Source organism: Protomyctophum parallelum (assembly GCF_964188405.1).
Source record: "Protomyctophum parallelum genome assembly, chromosome: 13".
In the NCBI taxonomy this organism is placed as follows: Eukaryota; Metazoa; Chordata; class Actinopteri; order Myctophiformes; family Myctophidae; genus Protomyctophum; species Protomyctophum parallelum.
In genome coordinates this window covers 15,701,133-15,715,939 of record NC_139708.1, presented here as the reverse complement: position 1 = coordinate 15,715,939, position 14,807 = coordinate 15,701,133, and the positions used below count along the sequence as shown (strand labels likewise).

Below are 14,807 nucleotides of genomic sequence, written 5' to 3'. Positions count from 1 at the left end.
TTGTTCTATGGAACTGTAATGGACTGTCAGAACCTGGAGGGATGTGTTGACACTCCGATGGCCTTTGACGTGTTGATGACCGTCAGGCGTTTTTTTTATGTGAGAGGTAGATCTTCTACTCTCATATACCTTGCAAACAGTGGGTCTGGACCCTTACGACTCTGGGTCTAGACTTTGTGATAACAAGAAGGGAGTGCATTATGTCTCCCTTAAGCGAGTTGCTGAGTTCTGTTTTAATTTAATAATAACTGGTGGTTATGAACGTAACCCAGGTTATTTAAATAAAACTAGCGAAGCAACTCGCAAAAACGCCCTTGTGAGCATGCCTCATGAGAAGTTTCAATGTTATCTTGGAATGGCGACAACATGGTAGGACGCGCCTGATACCTGTGAGAGAGGGAGGGGTCAGGCGCCCATGTGGTCATACCCAACCAATTACATTGTTTGTGAGTGTATGATGTAATGCTTCTGTGATCACGCCAGAGGGCGCAATCTCCCTTAAGCGAGTTGCTTCGCTAGTTTTATTTAAATAACCTGGGTTACGTTCGTAACCACCAGATCTACCAGTATAGATCACAAAGGCTTTGCAGGTAGACCACATGACATGGCCCTAAAAATATATATAATTTTAATATAAAAAACGATTTTTGCATCTGCCGCTTGAGATGACCTGAGATGACTTGATTGATTGACATCAAAAAGGGCCTGTCAGCTCAAACACACAATGCAATACTTGTTGTTGCGTACAATCATCAGTAGCAAAGTCAAATTCCAAAAATAAAAACCAATGGGATGATAGTTTTATTTTGCTGGTCGTTTTGAAAGTAGCTCTGAAGTAAAAAAAAGTGTGGGCAGCCCTGGTATAGATGATTATATATATATATATATATTCATTCCGTGGGTAAATCCCTGGCTGTAGGCTACCCACATATTGGTAGCATATTACCTATATTAGCCCAATATTGGCGTTACGCATTTCAGTTGAATAATGCTGTGTGCGCACGTGCGTGTGCGGAGAAAGACAGTTATTTAATTAAACTCAAGATTATAACGTCCTGTCTCGCTGGCGCCGTGTATAGGCTGCACGGCTATTCTTGTGTGTGTGTGCGTGTGCGCAATGAAAAGTACTCGGCAGGCGAAATGGCGAATTCGAACGGTGTAATTGTAATAGTTTGGAACAAGCCAAGTTCTGTGGAAGAACAATGTTGACGTAACTAAGAGATTCGCTGAGTAAGCGATATTTTATATACAGTGATTTAGAAGGAATAAGCAAAATCGTGAGGCAAAGATTCCTCTCCTTCCTTGTTTTATTCTCCTGCGGACAGGACTGTCAGGGAGACTATCAGAGCAGCACAGGGGAGTGGCTTAAAAGACGGGGTAGTAGTTGCCAGGTTGGCGAATTGTAAGCGAGTCGTAGTGTGTGTTGAATGGCATTTGTGGGCTTGTGAATGAATTTTCTCACAACACTGCGAAGGTAAGTGTGTGACGTCACTGCCGTGTGTGTGTGTGTGGGTGTAGTGTGTAAGATGGTGTTGTGGGTGTTGCAATAGCGACGTAGCTGTTGTGGCTTTGGGTTTCTTGCCATGTGTTGGGTACAAGTTCTCTAATATTATAATAGATGCTGCGTTATATCTTTTTCCGAGAATGAGAGAGGTGCAAGGCGATTGCAAGGCACAGTGGCAGTGGGGGGGGGGACTCAAACTGCCAATGCAATCCGAGACGAAGAGACCTCCCCCACAATGCTTCCTCGGGAGAAACCATGTAGAAACAGGAGGGGAGGGGGAATCGAGTGTATTCACACACACTAGAGCATGGGTACGTCCATTTTAGATCCCCTGACATCTGCGTTGGTCTATGCCGTCGTAATGCATCGTAATGGATGCGGGCTGCCCGCATAGACCAGACCTCTTTTCAGGAGGGGGGGGGGCTTTTAACTCCCGGATCACATACCAGATCTTTGTAGAGCCGATCGGTGTTACTTTCTATGTTGTCCGGGCGCGTATAAAGATGAAGTACAGTAATCATTAAAAAAAAACGTATCGAGATATAAAAAGCGTATGGATAAGTTTCACGCATTTGATGTGTTAATACTTTTAATGTTTGCCCTAATTGAATACAACAAGTCTTAGTGTTTAGGCCCTAGGTTTTGTTATCCCAAGGCAAAACGGGGAGGTTTCTTCAGAGTGACAAGATGTACAGTAACACTTAAGGTCTCTGCACACTGCATCTGTGTTTTTCCGCCGTTTTTCCCGAAAAGCGTGTCCAGTCTATGAATGATGTGTCCGTGTCATTTACTTTTTTTTTTAATTAATCAAATTATCTGGATATGATGAAACACCAGCTCATTGAATGAAAATGATATCATTTGTTCTGGAAGGTGTGCTGATCCAGATCTACAGTTTAATCTGTAAAACAATCTGCCCTTCACTTAAGGACGGTTCGATTGAGCTAGTTGGATGCCAGAATGAGAATAAATCCTATAAATTGAATGCAACCTACCACTTAAGCTATTTTTCCTGATGTGTGTTTGTGTGGTCTCTCTTTAGATCCTGCATGGCTTTAAGGACCAGGTGGGCGAGGAGAACTGGCAGCAGTTCTCGGAGCAGTTCCCCCCTTTGCTGAAGGAGCGTCTGTCGGCCTGCTATGGCGTCTAGCCCACCCTGGTCCACACGGGACACAGGCCTGTTAGGTAGGACCACCTAAAATAACATGGCCTGCTATGTGTCTTTGTCTGGATATGATGAAAAACCCAGCTCATTGATAAAACGATGATACATTTTGTTCCTATTATATTCTGATCCAGAACCTATTCGAGCCTGGCTTACATCGACTTTACTCCTTCCTGACCCTGGGACTTTTTTTATAGCACAGCTGTGTTTAGCAAAAAGAAGAGAAACCAAACAATGAGCCTACTCAGACCTACCTAGTGTGGTACAGCTTACTAACGCCCTACCACACTACCAGTGTTGACCTTACATTTTATTGAACAATTCCAGTAGCTCAGCATAGACCAACAGACCTCTGACCTGCTGTTTGTTTTTTGTTTCTTCCGTAGGTTCATCTAGGGGAGGGTTACTGGGGGAACTCATCCATCTGTGTAAATGCACTGCCCTGACCGCAGGGGGGGACACCCGGGACAGCGAGCAACGCGACTGGCTTTGACCCTCCGCTACGGACGGCCCCCTTTTCCCGTGCGCCCTGTGTGTTTCTGTGAGGGTGGGTGGGAAGGAGGGTGGTGGGTGTGGGAGGGTAAACCGGGGATTTACACATACCTCTTGGGTCAAACGCCCAGTGAAATCCGACACACTCAAAAAGACTTGCCGACTACGCGGCAGGGATCCCAGAAAGGGTAGGGAGGGCGGGTGGTATAGGCAGAAGCATCGCCTTCTGCAGATAGGTACATATACAATGGAATTATCTGACGCAGCCTTGAGGGCCACAGTTAAAAATGCCACAATGCACATAAATATGTTGACCGGCACACATAGACATATTAAAGATGGGCTGCCCTGCCTGAGAGGTTGATGCACAGGCACACATCCATATACAATAGGCATTGGTAATCCATGTCGGGCTGTGGGTGGGACAGATGTAGCGCTAAAATTGCTAGCCACCTAAAGGCTAGCCAGTGGTAAAACTAAATGAAAAATAAAAAAAGCATGAGATGCTTTTAGTACATAAATAATGCGGGAGCTGTACAAGAGTAATTTGCACCTTTTACGCAAACTACACACACCATTCATAGACAGTACATAGATGTAGGTCTTATTCTATCAAGGTGTTACTTTAACCAAATTTTTGTTCCATCCTCTTCCCTTGGTTGCTGAATTTATTATTTTCTTTCTGTTGATCCATATTTCTCATCTCTTTGGGGGAAAAAAAAATTACACATTGGGTCTGTTCTCTAGGTTTTCACCACATCAGTGCATACCCCCTTCCGTGAGTCAAGACCGTATAGTGCTAAATCTGTCATTTATCGTTTTACTAGCTGTGATAAGGGAATGAGAGACAGTTGTTGCATGGCAAATTATTACCTCTTGTTGAGTGACGCATGTTAGACTGAAATATGTCCGTCTTGTTGAGCATTTACACAATGTTTTCTCATTTGGCTTCATCAATAGAACAGGGTTGCCATAGTTTGAAGGTGGCAGACATAAATGCTCTTTCGCCCTCCCGCTCAAACCCCTCTTGTCCCCATAGGTAATGGAGGTTGTGCGTTGTATTGTTGAGAATCCACCTTAGGTAGATAACAGGGTTCAGCTTCCTCTCTGGCTGTTAAGAGAATCACTGCAACAGTTCTAATACTGTAGAAAAGACGAGAATCCGTTTGCTGCTACTGCTTCTTTGTTTTTAGACTATATACAAAACGGGCTTTAAAGAGAGCGATAAGGCATCGGTAAGATCTTAAAAGTTAAGTGAGTTGGTTCTTATCGATATAAATGCACTTTTTCTTTTTGTAAGAAATTTAGAATCTCACTCTTAATGATACTCAGTAATAATATTACCAATGTTAAGGTATAGACTTTTTTTCCTTCTCTCCAATAAGTGATTTTAGGACTGTAAACGGCTTGCTACAGTAAGCAAACAATGTAATGAAGATAATTGTTAATCAATGGTGAAATGAGCAGGTAAGATTAAGACCTCTGCATAGGATTAGCTTTAAGGTAGCTCCTCCTAAAGTGGATTGTATAGGTATCATGGGGAGGGAGGTGGGGTGGACATCTTAATTACAGTATTTGGGATCCATATCCTAGTGTTCCTGCCAGTCCATATCTGTGTTAGAGGATGTTTTTTTTCCCCCCTCATGTGAGCTTTTTGTAGAATAAGGCTATGAGTTACACTCGATTCCGGCCATCGAGACCCATTCTTTGGCGGTCGTGAACAATGTTGCATGCTTTTGGATGTTTGCTTTTTTTATTTTATTTTTTTATTAGACTATCATAAAACAGATCCCCCTCTTGAGGGTCTGCCTTTAAGAGCTTTGTCGATGGCAATGCAACTTTTGCTGCTCAAATGGCAGCTGTGCGATTCCAGCTAAAGATCAAACATGGTGACAGTCGTTGCCATTTGCCATATACACACCCGTTGATACTGTGTAGGATATGCCTGGGAATATACGACTTCTTTATCCGAATAATTTTCTTCTACCCTGACATTGGTTAGCATATGTGAGCGGAGCGGTTGTCTGTATCCAGCTGTATCTTCTTGTGATTGTCCATAGTGGACTATTCTGTTGGATTGAATGTGTGACTGTATGTATGTGTTTACTCGTCTTTATTTTACTATAAGGGTGTGTATGCAGGAGTGCCGCTTAAGCCTGATTTATGCTTCGTGTTGCACAATGTAAATGGATACACAAGCTCATGTGTCTGATCAATGTGACACATGGTGTGCTTGTAGATCTATTTCCCATGCGTGACACACGCAATCAAGTGTAAATCAGCCATTAGACTTTATCTTTGCACCAGCTCTCACCCGACCGATGTGATGTCGTAGGCAGAGCCTGCATCATGCTTGAGATAAGAGGCCACGTGGAGAATCAGCATTTACATGCCAGTTACCATCTCAGTTTGTGATTGTCAGAATATACAGTAGGTCGCTCAGAGCTACTTTTAAAATATAGGCATTCAATACTAATAAAGAAAATGCATTTTCTTATTGTCGGGAAGAGCGTTTTTGGACACCAGCTCATATCTATGAATATAGTTCCTAGGTAGGTGTAGTTTATTTCATTTTATCCATGCTACATGGAATGTAATATTTTGGACTAACACTTTTGTAAGCCGCAGCACCCCAAAGGGTGAACACTAATGGTATATTCCTATAAGGGTTAACTGGTAGGCAAGCGTTGATCGGTAGGTGGCCTCTCTCAGGTCGTTGGAACAGATGTGCACAGAGAACTGACTTAACCACATGAACCCTTGCATCCATGTTCCCAGTCAGCGGAAGTAACCAATCTACAAGCTTGTAGAGGGCCTAGCATTACGTAGTCCTATAGGAGGGACTTGCTACAGGACAGTCAAATATAGAAATACTAAATCGAGCAGGGAGATTATCTTGGACTTTTAATTCAGATGTGCTGGCATTTATACACTTTTTAACAGGAGAAAAACACAACGTCATCTCCCCTTAGAACATCTGGCATGAGAAAAGGGAAACGATGAGGAATCTTAAATTATCAGCTGGGGCAATCATCTCAAATTGTGACAAAAGGCTTCACCAAGCAATGACATTCAACTGTGTTTGTGCCCTGGGGACTCTGGCCAGCCAAGTATATAGGGTTTTAAGTGGTTAAACTCAGTCATTGCATGGCGCTCTAGTGTGACACTGGTCTTAACACCATAAAGAAAAGGGTGAAAAGTTTAGACTTTGTCACCCTTTGCAATGTAGCGATATGCTAATTTCAATGTACAAGCGAAATCTCATTCTCAAATGTAAGTTTTCCACAGGTTGAGTTTTTTTTTCTTTATTTTTTTTTATCTTATGGCTCAGATGTTTATTTTGTTTATTTAATTTGTTTTTTTATTTATTTTTGTTAATTGAGATTTTTGATTATTTTTTTGTGCCCAAATGCACAAATGTTTTAGACTTTAAAAGTTTTTTTTTCTGCAATGTTCTTTTTATTTAAAGAATTTGTTTTCGTTGTTTTATAGCGGACCATTTTGATTTTGTCAAGGTTAAGTAGTAGGACATGAGTGGGAGAGACAGAGCTTGGTGCATACCTTAGGGAAGAATGTAAAAAAAAATACTCATCCATCATTATGTTCAATCTGAATCAATGGATTTGATGTAGTACCGGTATTTCTTTTTTCCCCCTCAACTGTGGTGCAGGTGGGATGGTTTCTATTTTACTTTTGTGAATGGGAAAATAAAAGGTTTTCTATCAAGCTGGGAATATGTGGATGTGAGTGTCTTATTTGTTTGAATGGAAATAATGACATGATTCATCACCTGGGGGACAGGTTGCCCTCCCCAGTGGATGGAATTGGATGGATGCTAGGATTGGACCTCAAAAGCAGGGACAACATTTTATGCCAGGCAAATTCTAATTGTTTTACTAACTACTGTGAACTGAATGTGTGTTAAATGATTTGAACAATAACTTTGGCTGGCAAAGGCTGCTGCTGCCTGCCGACAACACTAACTGTATGAACAAAAGAAGACTGAATAATCTCAAGGCTGCATCCTCCGTTTCATCTACTGTAAATACATTTAATTTAACATATCTACTTATCCAGACTAGTTTGCTGCTTGGCAAAAATGGAAATTCAAACTATATAATTTAAGGTATTTAAAAATATGCGCTCATGAATGGAAATTATTTGTAGGTATTAAGGGGATGAAGTTGCCAGGATATACTTAACTTTCTTTTTGCAAGTGAACAGGACAGCAGTGGACACCCAAAATCGTTTGCTCTGGTAGTGGTAAACCATTGTAATCCAGTAGATGGCGGTGATGCCACATTCTGGATTATGGTTTTATGCAGTCTCGTGGTGACGAATTCCTCATGCGCCGGAACCAGTGTTTTGAATTTTTTGTAGTTCGGTGTGTAAAACATTTCTTCCTAATAGGCATACATTAATATAATAGTTTTTTGTGTGTGTGGAAAGTACTACATTTATGGCAGCGAGAGTCGTGCCTGCTCTCCTATCAGCAGGTAACTGAGCAAACAAACATTTGACTCCGTACAACAGTTCCAACCGGCCGGCGGTCTGTTTGGAACTGAACTGACTGAACCCGATCAATGCTGGACTTGTCTTGATTCTTGAACATGTATTACTATACAGTACACTTAATAAGTTAACTTAATTATGAAATGTCTATTCTAGCAGAATATTCTCTTCTGAACATAAACATCGGAAATTACTCTCAAATGAACGGAAATTACTCTCAAATGAACTGACAGTCAACACCGCCGACAAGGGACACTTGGGTAAGTTGCTATGCTGGTTGGTACTGAAGTGCTTTTTCGTCTTGACATTACTGCGTCTGGGTGGGGTGATTGTAAAACACGCCCTGACGCTCCATATTAATATTTCGATTATATACCAACACAACAATTATCACAATGTATTATGGCTAATATTTTGGGGCTCACAAAAATGTAACATTCTGCTAGTGGTCTGTTGTGTTATTCCCGTTTCTTTGGAAAAATGTAACACATGAGGTCTGACTAGACTACCCTGTAGACTAGCTCTGGTCCATAGACTGCTGCAGCTGTGCAGCAATCAGGAGATGTCTACTCCCTTGAGTCAACCAGCCATCTCTCTCCCTCTCTACAGTCAGAGCTACACCTATCTGTGTGTGTGTTAGCCCTCCAAGCAGAACCCAATGCTACTGAAGTTTCTGACATTCCCGAAAGGGGCTATGTGTGTGTGTGTGTGTGTGTGTGTGTGTGTGTTGATACTAAATGTGTATACTTTGACTCGGGGGGGGGGGGGGGGTTGCTTAGCCATGGTCGGAGCTAGCCCAAGATTTAGACACTCGTAGATGTATTTATTGATTCTGACATTCTCGTAGATTGAAAATGTCAATCGATAAATATATTAAATACACATCTACTAGAGTCTAAATCTTAGGCTAGGTCGAAGCTACCATGCAGTTGTACATGTGTAAACATTTTATAATCTTTCACTTTCAGTCACGTGTTCAGTGGGAAATAGTTCACTATATACCGGTAACTATGGAATGGTTTTGTTTTTTTATTTGGAAGGGAGTGAAGCTGGTGATGTCTGAGGACCAGGTGGGTGTGAACTGCGAGCATGCAGAGGGAGTAGCCAACGAGGGGGTTCGTGTTGACATGAGTGATGACCTCAGAGCTGAGTCTGACCAGGCTGACCTACATGGGTAAAGTAATTTGACTCATTTCATCAATCTGCTTCTGGTCTGACGAAGCCTTGACAAGCTACGCGTTTATAGTTCCCCAAATATCACGATTATTTCAGACCTTTGCCTCGATTCCCACATTTTTTCAATAATGGAAAATAGCAGATCTACAAGTTCACAACATGTCGCATTTTTGTACACCACCGTTGTAGGACGAAGTATAAGACCTGGCATAGTTTATCAGGGCTCTATGCTAGTGTATTTTCTGTTATTGTGGGGAAAGCATTCGCAAATCGGTTCATGGCAATTGAATGCCATTTTCCCTCTGCCCCCATATATTTCTTCCAGTGTTCTCTCCAGCCCTTGCCCCTCATCTACAGAACCGAGACCCTCCCCTTCTGTTGACGACAGTGGCTTGCTGTCGTTGCCATGGGAGATGGTGGCCCGCATTGCCTCACACCTCCCTGCACAGTGTGTCATCAATGTGCTGCCAAAGGTTAGTTTGATGGGGACGACTTTCAATAACGACAAGCAGTGCTTTGTGACTGTTTTTTGCCACTCAGTAGGCGTTCCTGCATAACGTCCGGGTATGATGATGTCATGCGCATACCTTTTATACAGTATTGTGTCATATAGTGATTATTTTTGTATTTAGCTAATGCAAAGCCCTCAATCCAAACAGTTGCCTCCTGGTCTGCTGTATGGAGAAGAGGGTGGGGCAGGTGGCATAAATCGTGGCCGTCTGGTAAAACCTTGTATGTCCAAAGCCGTTACTTTTCAGGAAATGGGAAAAATGCAAAAGGACCAGGTTCTCATGGAGAATAGAAAAAAGGTTTTACAAAAGCGTCAGTTCTGCACCTGGATCTAGTGGGATACAAAACAAAACAGAAGATCCTAGCTGCAGTGCCTGATGAAGACCTGATGGTTGAAACATCAAACAGCATTTTAATTAATCAAGCCCTTTCTCCTCTTTTAAATGAGTGCCCGGCCGGATCTACTGTTTTATCCCACATTTCTTTCCATGACTCAAGGTTATGGTGAGGTTTTGGCTCATATGACTTGACAGCTAAGCTCCTTTGACCAACAAACTCAAAATAATTAGAATACTTCCATGACGTAAAGGCTGACCTCTCTGCCATCTCTGAATGTCTGCCATGTCGCTAGTTGAATGGGCTTAACATTGTGCACGGACACTGACACACCCATCTGGAACTTCAATGTTGTCCAGAAGTAGGAAATTAAAAGAAAGTCAGAATGTGTGAGATAGTTTATTTTTCATTTGTGGCAACAAAATGAACAGGGAAATGTTTAAAGTAACAGTAAGTAATGCAATTCATTTGAAAACATAACTACAGTAAGTAGCTGATAAGTGATAAATTAATTGTTTTGTTACTCATTACACTAAAAAGTAACCTGACTACACTCTACTATATCCCTAACACTGGTCATAAACAACCTCACTCCAAATAATGTCTTATTAGCCTTGTGTAGAACAAGGAGATGACTAATATTGCTCTAGATAGAATGATGCTGTCTCTCTTACTATGTTCAGGTGTGCCATGCATTGGGAAATGTTGGCAAAGATGGTATAGCCTGGCAGCTCCGTGCACGCAGGCTAACAGGCTCCCGGGCTGCCTTCCCTGTGGGTCCAAAGGAAGACTTTGACTGGCCCGCTGCCTGCCTGGAGATGGAGGAGCTGATAAGCTGCTGGGCAGGCCAAGCTGACTGGGTGGCCAAGCAGACCCTGGAGGATGAGAGTGAGAGGGGGAGAGAAAGCCATGAGCTAAGGCCAGGGGAGGGTGGACGACCTGGAGCTGAGGGGCAAGGGAATGGAAGAGCAGATGATGAAGAGGCGGTGGGGGTGGCTGCGCAAGAGGTAGCTTTTGGTGTTCACGAAGTACTGGAGGTGGCGTTGGAAGGCGAAGGAGACATGCAGCCGGAGAGAGGTGGGGAGCCACTGGCAAGGGTGAGGGTGGAGGAGGCTGCAGCCGGCCTGATGGGGGAAGAAAGGCGTGAGAGAGCGCCACGAGACGCTGGTGAGGGAGCATTAGATGGAGCTGATGGCCAGGAGCACCTGGCAGACCTGGGGAATCAGGGTGATGGTGATGAAGGAGGAGAGGTAGATATGGAGGTGGAGCAAGGGGAGCCTCCCAGATCCCCAAGCCCACCCCCGGCGGCCTTGGAGCGCATCTCCCTGCCCTCGGCCCACATCGGGCATGTTAACTCTGTACTGCTGTTGGGGGGTCAGGGGGCGGTGTGCGCCTCGGCTTCGCGGGACAGAAACGTGAACCTATGGGACCTACGAGCGGGCTCCCGCGGCACACTGCTCAGCACACTGGTGGGGCAGGGCCTCTACACCAGCCACCAGGGCTGGGTGTGGTGCCTTGCGTCCAGTGGCCCGCTGCTGGCCTCGGGGAGCTTCGACAGCACAGTGCGGCTGTGGGACCTGGAGGCAGGCGGAGCAGAAAATGGGATCATTAGCACCCGGGCCGCTGTGCTCTGTCTGTCCTGTCAGCCGGACGTGCTGCTTGCCGGGTTGTATGACAAGCGGGTGAACATCTACGATGTCAGAGGTGAGACCATGTATACTTAAACAAATGAACCCTAGCGTCCCTATTTCTTCCAAGGGGAAAATGTTTTGCGAAATTAGCAGATCTATGAGCTCACAATGAGTCACAAAGCAACACGTTCTGAGCTTGTAGTTCAGCAAAGTGATTCAGTGAGAGAGGGGGCAAAAAAAAGTACATAGCCGACCCTGATCAACTAAGTATTAGTTTGCCAAGTGTTTATGTGCTTAAAGTAATTTAATTCTGGACGCTACATTTTAATTTAATATCGTGCATTTGTGCTGCAGCTGCTCAGCCGCTGGTGAAGAGCCTTCGTCTCCACGGCAAGGCAGTGATGTGCGTGGCTGCAGATGATCAGTACATTATCTCTGCAAGTGAAGATCACACCGTGGCCGTCTATGACCGCAGGGCAGGGAAAGTGCTGAAGAAACTCCGGGTACAGTGACATGGAATCATATGTTACTGTTTGTTTAGAGTAGACCGACTTGCTTCATAATTATGTTACTGCATGTTCAGACACAGACATCAGCCGCAGCCTAGGAGCGGTGAGCTGGAGCCTAGGAGCGGTGAGCTGCAGCGCTTGGGAATCATTTTATTAGTTTATTTGACACGCCAATCCAACCCATGATTGATGCCGAGTGCCAAGCAGGGAGGCATTGGGTCCCATTTTTTTCAGTCTTGGTATGACCCGGCCGGGGATCGAACCACCCACAGGCGGACACACTAACCACAAGGCCACTGTCTGATTCATTTAGGGCGGGCAATTACCCGCAAATATATATTCAAATCAATATTTGGATTTGAAACCAATAATTGACATAATCTTGCTCATGTAGGTTAATTGAATAATCAAGAAGCAGATTCTTTTAATATATTTTTTAAATGTCTTATACATTAACGGAAAAAATATATTCTTGTCAAAAGTTTTTATTAAGAACAGGTTTTAAATTGTTATATTATTGATATGATGCAGCATAAAAAAAATATTTTATGAAAAGCAAAGGAAAGAAAAAAGAAAGAGGACAATAAGAGAAAAAGAAAACCCACAATCCCTCCCACCCATACTGCTCAGTGAGATGATGAAATACTCATAGAAAACTACACCGAACAATTCGAATAGATTTTTTTAACCACATAACCCCAATGGTGATGTACAGAAATATAGAAAATAGCTGAGGCTATTTTCATATTTTAAAAGACGTTTTTTTTTGTAATCGAGGCAAAAGTTAGAAAATCATTGATTTTAAGTCATATCGCCACTATATAGGGATGTCACGATTATGTGATTTTATATGAATATTATTGTTGACACATTTAATATTTTTTTACTTAACCAAAAAAATAAAAACAAATGTGGAAACTGCTGATCTACAGTAAGCACATTGTAGTAAGCTTGTAGATGAGCTTTTTTTTTAATATATTTAAAAAAGTATGAACATTCTTCTCAGCATGGAAATTCAAATGATTATGACGATTATGCAAAATAACTGCGATTATATCTAAAGTAATTGTGAATGGACGATTATGTAATGGTTGTGCCAGGCCTAATGATCGCCACCCGGCCCTAACTTAACATACATAATAGACTGACTTGGAACCCCTCCGTCTCCCGTGCAGCTCAGCTCCTACCTGCTGTCCATGTGCTACAGTGACAGTGAGGTGTGGGCTGGAGACCAGAAGGGCATGCTGCACGCCTTCTCCATGCGGTCAGGGACCATCAAGGCTGTGTCCCAGTTCGACGTGGGCCACACGTCCCTGGTCACTGGAATCCACCGCTCGCCCGGCAGTCTCTACACCTGCTCCGCTGATGGAACCGTCAAGGTATTGTTAGCAGCTCACCCGTGGCCTTTTGGGTTAAGAATTCCTTAGATCTGCTATTATTGGTCAATGTTCCCCCACAGAATATGGATTCAAGTGCATGGTTAAAATATAAATATTGTTCATGGATGTTTGTAGATGATTGCTCAATCAATTATTTGTTCCATTCCTTTTGGTTTTTGTAAATTAAAATGTGTATGTTGTCTATGTCTATGTCATACAACACATAACTGTAATCTAGTTCTTCATCCTCTCTTACTATTTGTCTATTTAGATACATCTCCCATGTGCGCCTCCAAGGACTCTATGCACTGTATGTCGTCACACGGCAGTCAGTGGGGTGAGTGCTGTTTTGTCTCTGATTTAATTCAAATGCTTTGATTGATTTGAGTAATTTCAACCACCTAAGTCCTATGTGTCATTGATGACGAATAAGGCAAATGGCCGGTCTACACGTTGTTTGTTTTGTCAATATACTGTACCTACAGTATTGCACGCCTGTCCCCTCTTTTGTGAGCCTTCCCAAGGTTTCTCCCTCATTTGTTTCTGTCAAGCTTTTTTTTTCTTGGGAGATTTTCCTTGCTTAATTGAGTCGAAGGATTTGGTTTGCATTGTTAATATAGTGTTATTTCTCTACATTATAGAGTCATAGCAGGGCAGCAGTTGCAGTGATCTGACTAAATGCAGCATGCATTTGTAGACACCTGTTTGTGGTCGCTCTGCATTCAATTTATTTTTCCTGTCTGTTCTCTCTTTCTCCCTCCTCCACTGTCTTGACACATCAGTTGAGCGTAGAAGCTGGCGTGTTAGCAGTAGCCCCGGGCGATAATGTGGAGGTATGGAGGGTCCGAAGTTGAAAGACCAAGACTTAAACACATCACTAAACCGATGTGTGAAGACATTACACCAGTGGGAAAAAAACAGATGCCTGTCCTTTCCACATCGTTCCTCCAACACCGGGCTGACTTGATTTCATATCAGCAGTGCGGAAGGAATATTTACTATGGTCTTGCATATCAAACAAGACATATTTTGGTAACACTTAAGCCCAAACCGCACCAATGGAACTGCCATTGGGTATATGATTGATTGAAATTGTATTGCAGAATACAGGTACAGTCCAAGGGCTTTGGGCTTTAGTTTTGAGCCAACATTCAAAGCTTTGATTGTGTGTGTTTGTTAAAAGAAAAGCTTGTATTGTTAATGTATTTTTAATTTGTCTTTATTTAAATAATATTCACACATATTGCCATAGGAATACAAATCAGTCTTCATAGTGGAGCTTTTTACAACTCAGCACTTATTTGAAGACTTATACAACTCACAGTAACTTGACAATAAAATAAAAACATTCCAGACATTTTCTCCCTGGAGAAGAGAGTCGTCATTCAGTTGAGTGTCGAGGGGGGGTCTCCGACCTAACCCATAAAGGCAAGGAGGCCGATTCTACAAAAAGATTTCTGAAAAACCTATATTTCCATGTCTTTCTCAAACATTTTCATGTCAAGGACCCCCAAAATGAAATGACCGCAGACCCGCATCTCAAAATATTTTTGTTCCATGGACCTCCAGAAGGGGGAAATTTGAGTAAAAAAT

General features: G+C 42.9%; 2 protein-coding genes across 6 annotated transcripts in view; both read left to right on the top strand.

Annotated features, from left to right (window-relative positions):
• Nucleotides 1–6,897, top strand: part of LOC310869062 (transportin-2) — a 40,273-nt gene extending 33,376 nt beyond the window's left edge. For all 3 annotated transcript variants that reach the window (XM_083779640.1, XM_083779641.1, XM_083779639.1), the window contains 2 exons: nucleotides 2,547–2,689; nucleotides 3,056–6,897. In XM_083779640.1, the coding sequence (XP_083635766.1) occupies nucleotides 2,547–2,654 (108 nt within the window). In that variant the 3' untranslated portion in view covers nucleotides 2,655–2,689; nucleotides 3,056–6,897. The remainder of the gene's footprint in view (nucleotides 1–2,546; nucleotides 2,690–3,055) is intronic.
• A 634-nt stretch (nucleotides 6,898–7,531) lies between these two features.
• fbxw9 (F-box and WD repeat domain containing 9) lies at nucleotides 7,532–14,606 on the top strand. 3 transcript variants are annotated; one of them, XM_083779648.1, is made up of 9 exons: nucleotides 7,532–7,657; nucleotides 7,830–7,933; nucleotides 8,723–8,847; nucleotides 9,175–9,322; nucleotides 10,379–11,399; nucleotides 11,681–11,829; nucleotides 13,011–13,214; nucleotides 13,486–13,551; nucleotides 13,997–14,606. In XM_083779648.1, exons 3-9 carry the CDS (start codon nucleotides 8,729–8,731, stop codon nucleotides 14,066–14,068), a joined length of 1,779 nt encoding a protein of 592 aa, XP_083635774.1. In that variant the 5' UTR covers nucleotides 7,532–7,657; nucleotides 7,830–7,933; nucleotides 8,723–8,728; the 3' UTR covers nucleotides 14,069–14,606. The 3 variants fall into 3 exon arrangements, with proteins under 3 accessions (XP_083635774.1, XP_083635775.1, XP_083635776.1); XM_083779649.1 differs by having other exon boundaries at nucleotides 8,714–8,847; XM_083779650.1 differs by lacking the exons at nucleotides 13,486–13,551; nucleotides 13,997–14,606 and having other exon boundaries at nucleotides 13,016–13,167.
• The last annotated feature ends 201 nt before the right edge of the window (nucleotides 14,607–14,807 follow it).

Bases quoted from the DNA above. Each gene is read 5' to 3' on its own strand.
- fbxw9 (XM_083779648.1), top strand. From the start codon at position 8,729: ATGTCTGAGGACCAGGTGGGTGTGAACTGCGAGCATGCAGAGGGAGTA. The intron at 9,323-10,378 runs GTTAGTTTGATG...TACTATGTTCAG, and splicing joins TCATCAATGTGCTGCCAAAG to GTGTGCCATGCATTGGGAAA. The intron at 13,552-13,996 runs GTGAGTGCTGTT...TTGACACATCAG, and splicing joins GTCACACGGCAGTCAGTGGG to TTGAGCGTAGAAGCTGGCGT.